Source organism: Peromyscus maniculatus, chromosome 22 (assembly GCF_049852395.1).
Source record: "Peromyscus maniculatus bairdii isolate BWxNUB_F1_BW_parent chromosome 22, HU_Pman_BW_mat_3.1, whole genome shotgun sequence".
Taxonomy (NCBI): Eukaryota; Metazoa; Chordata; class Mammalia; order Rodentia; family Cricetidae; genus Peromyscus; species Peromyscus maniculatus.
In genome coordinates, this window is record NC_134873.1 from 2,654,709 (window position 1) to 2,663,701 (window position 8,993).

Genomic DNA, 8,993 nt, shown 5'->3' on the forward strand with positions numbered 1-8,993 from the left:
CACTTGGGGGGGTCACAGTTCTCCACTGGGCATGAGGAGCTCGGAGGGTCACCCCCTCTCCATCCTGCCCCACCCCACCCCATCTTCCCCCACGTATCAGGCGACAAGACCAGCCCGCCCATCAGCAGATCAACTACCCAAGGTCAGGCTGGCTGTGTGCTGCTCTCCCTGGGGTCCCCCCACCCCCAGCTGCTGGCAGGACACTGCCCCCCACCCCCGCAGAAGCCCTGGGGCAAAGGCGAGGGTCCCCGTCACCCGGGCTCCTCCGGCTGGTTTCCCAGGAGCAGAGGTAGAGGCCTCGGATGCCCTAGACCCTTGGACTCTGGCTAAAGAACCCAAGTGGACGCAGCACCCCAGGATCCAGGGTGAACTCTGGGCCTCGTGGTCCTGAGGCCTGGGCTCCAGCAATAACGTGCCTCCAAACACAAAGGCCGTCTGGGCCGGTGGCACCGAGGCAGGAGAATCTCTGTGAGGAGTTTTCAGGCCAGCCTGGGCCACACAGAAAGACAGTGTCTCAAAAAAACAAACAAACCAGTCCAACAGAAACAGGGGCCCTGAGATGGCCCTGATTGCGACGAAGCCTGACATCCTGAGTTAGATCCCCAGGCCCACATGGTGGGAGAGAACAGACTCCCGCACGGCATCTGAGTGGACGCGCACACACACACACACACACACACACACACACACACACACACACACACGTACACACGCACACACACAGTAAACCAGTAAATGTAAAAAATGAAGCAAAAACAAATGGAGATTCCTGCCAGAACCTTCCCACAGACGGCCTAGCTTGGAAGGGCTCCAGGGAGCACTCAGGCGTCTCTCGGAGGGTAAGCAGGCCTAGGTGACGTCCCCATGGATGCCACAGCCACCTCTGCACACCCGTGGGCTCTGCTGTGTGACCCTGTGTCCGTGGCTCACCCTCTTGGGGTCCTTGCTCGCCCGAGGGGCCTTTTGTCCGGGGACAGGGGGTGTCCTGAGGGAAGGGGTCCCCACCCCACAAGACAGAGTCAGGGACACAGCGGCCAACCTTTTCATGTTTTTATTTTAAAGGCACAGCTAGACCCACCCTCAGTACAGCAATCTCCCGTCTCCCGGGGAGACCAAGACGACTCACCAAAGCTAACTATATACACAGACACGCGTGGGACACTTCTGAACTTTCTCTTTTTTTCTTTCTTTAAATCCCCTTTCTTAGAAGACAAGAATACAGGGCAAAAACGGAATAATAAACAAACCAACTCCAGAACCCTCACGTTTATTTGGGACAGGGGAGAAGGGAAGTCTGTGGGTGCCCACACCCACTGCAGTCCCCAGCCTTCCCACAGCCTCCTCTCTGTCCCTTTCTTTTGTGGGCAAGGGAACCGGGCTGGGTGAGCTGGGGGTCGGGGGAGGTCTGGACCTAGCAGGTGTGCAGTGTGGGAAACAGAGAAGGGGGACCGGAACTCGGGGTGCACAGGGTGGAGAGGGACAGCTAGCGATGCGTCGTGTACATTCTGGGCCAAGATTGGCGGCGGTGGCCCGGGGAAATGTTGCAGGTGGGGGGTTTCTTACTGCTCCCTGTAAGTAGCCTGGGGTGTCCCTCCGGGGTCCCCTCGGCCCACAGTGCACAGCAAGAAGGCTGGAACGAGGACTGGGGGGGTGTGGAAGCTTGGGTAGTGACCGAGCGGTGTGCTGTGTGGCCCTCGGAACACTGAGTCCTCTCTGTGCCTGTCTCCCCTCCCCCCTCCCCCTCCCCCCCTCCCCAGGAGCTAATCCGACTTCTCGCCGTCGTCCTCCTGGTGGGTGTCCCCATCATGTCCGTTCTTGTCCTCCTTAGAGAGGTGGGTCTGAGAGCCCAGCGCGGAGAGCGACAGCAGGCCAGTGCCCGCGCTGACTGCCGGGAGCGATGGCGGCTGGAGGCCCACGGGCAGCGGCGTCAGGGGCAGGGCCAGCGCCTGCAGCTGGGACAGCTGGTGAGCCTGGAGCTGCTGCTGCGGGGTGGGGGGGACGGGGTCAGCACAGGGCCCTGACCCCTGTCCCCTGTCCATCCAGGTCATCTGCCTACCTGTGACCCCATCCGGGTCACCTGTCCCCTGCCCATCCGGGTCACCTGTCCCCTGCCCATCCGGGTCACCTGTCCCCTGCCCATCCGGGTCACCTGACACCAGCCCATCCGGTCACCTGTCCCCTGCCCATCCGGGTCACCTGTCCCCTGCCCATCCGGGTCACCTGTCCCCTGTCCATCCGGGTCACCTGTCCCCTGTCCATCCGGGTCACCTGACACCACACATCCGATCACCTGACACCTACCCATCTGGGTCACCTGTCCCCTGCTCATCTGGGTTATCTGCCCCCCCCCCAGGCACCTGTCAAGACACCTGCCCACATGGGTTCCCATCACCTGTCAATCAACTGCCCATCTGCGTCCTCATCATCTGTCTCCTGCCCACCTGAGTCACCTGTCAGTCACCTGCCCACCCGGGTCCCCCATCTCCTGTCACCTGCCCACCCGGGTCCCCCATCTCCTGTCACCTGCCCACCCGGGTCGCCCATCTCCTGTCACCTGCCCACCCGGGTCGCCTGTCCCCCGCTCACTGGGGGCTCCGACTTACTCGGATGATGGAGTTCAGCTCGGGAGCCGTGACCTGCTTGGCTCTCTCGATGGCTCCCAGGACCTGCTGCTGATGCTGGAATAGGCAAGGGGAGGGGACAGAGGGGTCAGGTGACTGTCCTCTCAGGCAAAGGGACAGTCACGTGGGAAAGGGACTGATGCAAAGAAATGGGGACCGGGGGGGGGGCTTCTGTGCAGGGGCGACCGCTGGAATGCACAGGGAAGCCTGTCCTCGGTGCTCAGGGGGGCGGCGCTGAGGAGGGCGGGTCCTGGGGAGGGCGGGGCCTGGGAGGGCGGGTCCTGGGGTGGGCGGGGCCTGGGGAGGGCAGGTCCTGGGAGGGCGGGTCCTGGGGAGGACAGGGCCCGGGGAGGGCGGGGCCTGGCTGGGATGGGCAGGGCGCTGGGGAGGGCGGGGCCCGGGGAGGGAGGGCGGGGCCTGGGGAGGTTAGGAATCCAGCTTGGGGGATCTCTTCTGTCTCTTCTGAAAGCTGGTCTGCAGGAGCCACCTGCCCACCCGGGTACCCCATCTCCTGCGCCCGTCCACCCGGGTCCCCTTGACGCCCTGGTCACAGGGGTCTAAGTTCAGAGAGGGAAGCCTTGCGCCGCCCGCAGGGCAGGGCGCCCAGCCCGGTGCAGAGGGAGCCGCACTGCCCCCTGCCGGCGGCTTGCTTACCTCCTGTGATAAATAGGGCAGGACCTGGGCACAGATCCCATTCAGCCTCTTCACGATCTCAGCCTGGAACACACACGAGTCCCCCTCAGTTCCTGGGTGGGGGGCACTTGGAGGGCACGGGGGCTGAGGCCATGCCAGCGGCCACCCAGGCCCACCTCGGGGGGGTCACAGGGCACCGGGGCAGCGGAGGGGACGGAGGATGCTCACCTGTTTGTGCATCTCGATGTTCAGCCCATAGGACATCTCGTAGTACTGTGGGGGGGGGGGGGAGAAGGGCGTCACGGACCAAAGGGGGGGTGGCCTGGCTCTCACCGCACAGCCCAGCATTCCTCGCGGGCGCCCCCCCATCCAATGAGCTCCTATTTGTCCTTCAAGACCCCCGCCACAATGCCCTTAAGACCCCAGCAACCTCCCCTGCGGGGAACGACAGGTCCCGTGGGGGCTGGGAGGGCTCCGGTCACAGAAGGGTTAAGAGATGCCGGGCGATAGCCCGGAGGGAGGGGGCTGGCGGGGGCTTCCCGTGGCTTCCGGCTGGCTGCGGCTGTGGCCACCCAGGACAGCGGTCCCGGCCGGCCCAGGGTGAGTGCATGCGGGCCGGCGCACCTCGGCCACTCCCTGGGCTGGCAGCCGGGCCACCCTCGGCCGCGGGGACTCGGTAGCCGGCACCTGCGGGGTGTGGGGGTCCCGGGGTCACCCGCCCTGACCCCCGCGTCCCCCAGGGGACTTTACCATGACGTAATGCCGCTGCATCTCTGACTTCTCGCTGGCCAGCTTGTCACACTCCAGCTTGAGGCTGAGGACACACAAGGGAGGCGGCCACCAGCTAAAAACTCTCTGGTCTCGGGTAGCCCAGGCTAGCCTTCAACTCACTAGGTAGCTGAGGATGACTTTGAACTCCCGACCTCCCCCCCTGCCTCAGCCTCCTGCGTGCTGGGTGGGCGACAGGCCTGCATCACCAACTGAGCCCCAGCTGTGAGCTGCACACCGAGAAGCGGCCAAACACCACATCTGGCTGCACTGAAGGGCGCCCCCCGGGGTTTTCTGCAACCCTGGGCGAGCAGGGTCACCTCGGTTTCCCCCGCTGTGAAATTATGAGAGCATTCTCAAGGAAATAACCACCAAGGCAGAGGTGCCCTTGTGAGCGACTGATGAGGTCTGCAGAACTCACCCTCCATCTTAACATGTGACTCAGTGGGCGCCCAGAGAGGGTGAGTGAGCGGTTCAAGGTCACACAGCCGGGCAAATGTCCAGGGAAATTCTCCACACACAGACAGACACTAAAGAGACTGAGGTGGCCAGGGCTGAGTGGGACGGAGCCGGAGAGGCCCCCTAAGGGTCCTGGCTTCAGGAACCGTCTACATGCCAGGCCCTGCTGTCTCCCTAGCTGAGTCCCCATGCTGTGTGATTCTAGGCCAGCGGCTCTACCTCTCTGGGCCTCAGTTGCTTCCTCTTTGGAGTAGCCAGGACTGTGAGGGGTCAGCGGGGTCAGAAGGCCTGTCTGTGGCTTGCTGACAGCGCTGGCCACCGGGCCTGGAAACCCACGCAGAGGAAGGAGGGTAATGACACCCCCCCCAAGTTGTCCTCTGACCTGTACACGGCACCCCAAAAATGCAGTAAGAAATGTTTCTTTTTAAATCCAGAAAACAAACAAGGAAAAAAAAAAAACCTTAAGAACGTGAGAGACAGGAGGATAACCATGAATACTACCCTATCTAAAAAATAAAAATCCCAGCACTCAGAAGGCAGAGGCAGGAGGATCTCTGTGAGTTCGAGGCCAGCCTGGGCTATAGAACGAGATCCAGGACAGCCAGGGCTACACAGAGAAACCCTGTCTCAAAAAACAACAACAAAGACAAACAGATAAATAAAAGCAGCCACAGGGGATCTCAAGCCCTCACCAGGCCAGGACCCACCCTGGCTGGTCCAGCCTGGTCGCACAGCCCAACCTGTTTTCACAAAGTAACTGAGTATCTGTGAATGGGCTGGCACCAGGGCTCCGCCGGTCCAAGCGACTGCGGTTCAAGCACAAGGACTGGAGTTCGAATCCCAGCTCCAGGCCTGAGACGCCCAGGCTTGCGTTCTGTTCCCCGACTCCGTGAGGGTTGCAGGGGCACAGGGGATCGAGAGACCGAGGGGGCACCCCTGTCATGTGGTGGCTACAAACACAAACTCTCTCTCATTCACACACACACACACGCACACACACGCGCACACACACACACACACACACACACACACACACACACACACACACGCACGCACGCACAAATAATAATAAGTCCGGACTGGGTGTGGCTCAGCCGTGAGCCGCAAGAGAAAGGGAGAAAAGACTAAAATTATCCCCAGGGAACTCATTCTCAAGTGTGGATGTCGTTCCCACGGGGACTTCCTCACCCTCACGCCACACAGCAGGAAACCCAGGCCCGGCGCACAGCAGCTCAGAGAGGGCATTCGCCTTGGGGATGGTGCACAGCGGCCTGCGATCCTGGTCAGCCAGGCTCTCGCCCTGAGTAGGGCGACCACGGATCCAAATGGGAGACCAGAGCCCCGGGGGTGGGGGGTGGGGGTGGGGGGGGCTGCAAAATGGCAACGCTGGGGGTGTGGCCCAGCAGGCAGCTCGCAGGCCTGGCACAGGAAGCCCCTCTGGACCCTTGCCTTGCCTGTCAGCTCAAGGTCATCCTTGGCTACAAAGGGAGCTGGGGAAAGCCTGGGCTACATGAGACCCTGTCGCAAAATAAATACCAAAAAGTAAAAATAATAAAAAAATTTTTTAAAAAGCTTCACAAAATCTGAGATTTCCTCTTTTTCATGGAGAAATCTGAAGGTCTTTCAAAGTCTTTATTATTATTATTATTATATTGTTATTGTTGTTTTCTGAGACAGAGGTTTGCTCTGTACCCCAGGCTAGCTCAGAACGCCTCCATCCTCCAGCCTGTGTGTCTGGGAGCTGGAATGTCGGGCCTGCACCCCCATCGGGCCTGCACCCCCATCGGGCCTGCACCCCCATGCCCACTCACCGTTGGGGTACAGGGCCAAATGGGGACTCTGGGCCACCCTTTCCCCAACCCCCCCCAGCTTCAGGCTGCCTCTGTGCTGTGCAACCCCTGGGAAACTGCTGACCTCTCTGGGCTTCGGGGTGATCGGTTTCACATACGAGAAACAGGAAAAGGGTCTGTGGGAGCCCGCCGGCCGGAGGGTCTGTGGGACACCAGCAAGCTCCCCGACCCCACAACTGGGCAGAGAGAGGGAGCAGGGCTGTGTGAACCCGGGCCGATGGCTCACGCTCCCTGGGGACGCGGCCTCCGAAGCCATGAGCGCCGTGCCTCAGTTTCCCCCTCCACACTACGGGGCTGCTGGTTTGGTTTTGAACACAGGGCGGCAGGTAGCCCAGGCTGGCCTCCAACTTGCCAAGTGGCTGAGGGCGACCTTGAACTGCTAACCCTCCAGCCTCCACCCCTTCCCAGCCTTCCTCCAGGCCGCAATACAGGGCAGCTCCGATATCCTGGGGTGCGTGCGGCCCCCCTGGCCCGGCTCACCTGTGGTACTGAGCTTGCAGCAGCTGGAACTCGTCTTTGATGCGGTCGCAGGAGTCGGAGGTGGTGAACTTGAGCTGCTGGGGGAGGTGGGAGGAGCCCTGCGGGTGTGGGGGGGTGGGGGTGCGGGGGTGGGGTGCGGGAGGGTGAGAGGGTGAGCGCCCTGCCCGCCCACGCCCCACTTCCTGGGCCGCTGTTCTGCAGGCCCCGGCAGCACCCGGGAGCCAGGAGGGGGCTGGGGGCCCCCCAGGCAATGGGGCGCTTTTATCGCTGGTCATCTGGGCCCCCCCCCCCCCCGTGCATCCCTGACCTCCAGCTGCCCCGAGGGGTCCCCAGCAACCCCTCCACGTCAAGCACCGGCCTCCTTCCAAAGCCAGCTTGGAAGACGTACCTAGCTACCACCCCACATTTCCTGGGGGTACCCCACCACACCTGTTTCCTCAGCGGTGTGCTCTTTCAGGAGGGGGCCCCCCAAAGCTGCCCAGCCCCGGGGGGGCCTCGTGGGGCTCCCCCCATGCCCCAGCCAAAGCCATGGGGAGAACACAGGCCTGGGAGCCGGGGAGGGAGTTTGTAGCTGGCTGGGAGGGGGGGGGGTAAGCGGGCGGGGGCGGGCCGAGGGGTGTCCCTGGGGGGGAGGGGGGATGCACAGGGCTGGCATCTGAGGACACTGGGCCAGGAGTTGGGGTGTAAGATCCTCGCATCTGGGGAGCAGAGTTAGCGTCTTGGGGGCAAGGCTGGGAGCAGGGTGCCGGGTGCAGGGCTACTGGGAGCTGGGGTGGGAGGCAAGATGGGCCCCGGCTTGGATGTGTGTGTGGGGGGGTACGGCGCCTGGAGCTGGGGGGGGTGCAGGCGTTGGGGGGGGGGCTCGGGCTCCGGACAGGGGCAGGGCAGGGCCACCATGGGCATTACAGGGGCGCAGGGTCCCCCACACCCTGGTGCTGAGGGTGCAGGATGGGGGCTGGGAGAAGGCAGGCCTCTGGGGTGCGGGGCCTGCAGCTGGAGGACGCAGGGCCAGGCTGGGGGGTGGCGCTGGGCCCGGATGGTGACGCCAGGCCCGACCGAGCTGGAGGGAGAGGCAGGGGGTGCGGGGGGGGGCCTGGATTCGGGGGTGCGGGGCAGCAGACTTGGGGACAAGGCAGATCTGAGGTGGAAGGAAGTACAGGGCCTTGGACTTGGGGGCAGGCCGGTCTGGAGCTATTAGCGAGCTGGGCCTGGGGGGGTGCAGAGCCCAGAGGTGGGGGTGCAAGGTCTCGGGCTGGAGGACATGCGCGGCCTGGGTTTGGGGTGCTGCAGCCCTGGGCCTGAGCTCCAGGGCTGGGAGACAGGCCGGATGCGGCTGGAGTGGGGTGCGGGGCCCTGGGCTGGGAGACAGGCTGGTCCGGATCCTGGGGGGGAGCCTTGGAGTCGGGATGGGCAGGGGGTGGGGAGGCTCGGGGCCGGGATCAAAGTTCAGGGATCCGGGCTGAAGGATGCAGCGCTGGGCCGGCGGTGTACGCACGGCCTGGGCTGTGGGGTGCAAAGACCCCGGGGACGGAGCCCCGGGCTGGGGGACGGGCCTGTGGGAGCTGGGGGCGCGTGAGGAGCCCCTGGGACAGGCCCCGGGCGGGGAGACAGGCGGGATCCGAGCTGGGGGGGGGGTGCAGCGAGCCGAGCTGGGGGGGTGCAGGGCGAGCTCCGGGGTGCAGCGCGCGGGGTCCCCCTTACCGAGTGCCGGCTTTGCGGAAACATCATGTCAGTCGCGGGGGGCGCGGGCTGCGCCCCGGCTCGGGCGGCTCGGGGGGCGCCGGGCGGCCGCGCTTTGTCCCCGATCGGCAGCTCCGGGGCCCCGCGTCCCGCCTCCTGCGCCGCCCGCCGCCCGCCGCCCGCCGCCCGCCCGCGCTATTGTGTAATGGCGACGCGGTGCCGCCCGGGCTCCCGCTCCACCTGCCGCGCCCGGCACTGCGCAGGCCCGGACGCCCCACCCGTGACCTTGGCCCCGCGCGCCCCGCCCCCGCCGCGGCCCCGAGCCTCGGCCCCAGGCCCGCCTCGGTGCTCCCCACCCCCGAGCCCCCGCCCGCCACAGCCCCCAGGCCACAGACCCACAGCCTGGGCGCCCGGGCTCCAAGGTGCATTTATGGGGCGCCCATGATGCGCCTCGTCCTCTCTGGAACGGGGAGGGCTTTGGGGTTGGCAGGGCTTGGGGGGT

General features: G+C 64.5%; 1 protein-coding gene across 2 annotated transcripts; it reads right to left on the minus strand.

Annotated features, from left to right (window-relative positions):
- Nucleotides 1-1,035: 1,035 nt before the first annotated feature.
- On the minus strand, nucleotides 1,036-8,711 carry Tle5 (TLE family member 5, transcriptional modulator). 2 transcript variants are annotated; one of them, XM_076559312.1, is made up of 7 exons: nucleotides 8,513-8,711; nucleotides 6,812-6,909; nucleotides 4,005-4,068; nucleotides 3,483-3,527; nucleotides 3,276-3,338; nucleotides 2,604-2,678; nucleotides 1,036-1,979 (listed from the first exon to the last, which is right to left on the minus strand). In XM_076559312.1, exons 1-7 carry the CDS (start codon nucleotides 8,537-8,539, stop codon nucleotides 1,761-1,763), a joined length of 591 nt encoding a protein of 196 aa, XP_076415427.1. In that variant the 5' UTR covers nucleotides 8,540-8,711; the 3' UTR covers nucleotides 1,036-1,760. The 2 variants fall into 2 exon arrangements, with proteins under 2 accessions (XP_076415427.1, XP_076415425.1); XM_076559310.1 differs by having other exon boundaries at nucleotides 1,036-1,982; nucleotides 8,513-8,706.
- Nucleotides 8,712-8,993: the final 282 nt, after the last annotated feature.

Bases quoted from the DNA above. Each gene is read 5' to 3' on its own strand.
- Tle5 (XM_076559310.1), bottom strand. From the start codon at position 8,539: ATGATGTTTCCGCAAAGCCGGCACTCG. The intron at 4,069-6,811 runs GTGAGCCGGGCC...GTGTGTCCTCAG, and splicing joins CTGCAAGCTCAGTACCACAG to CCTCAAGCTGGAGTGTGACA. The intron at 2,679-3,275 runs GTAAGCAAGCCG...TGCCTATTCCAG, and splicing joins TGCCCTATTTATCACAGGAG to CATCAGCAGCAGGTCCTGGG.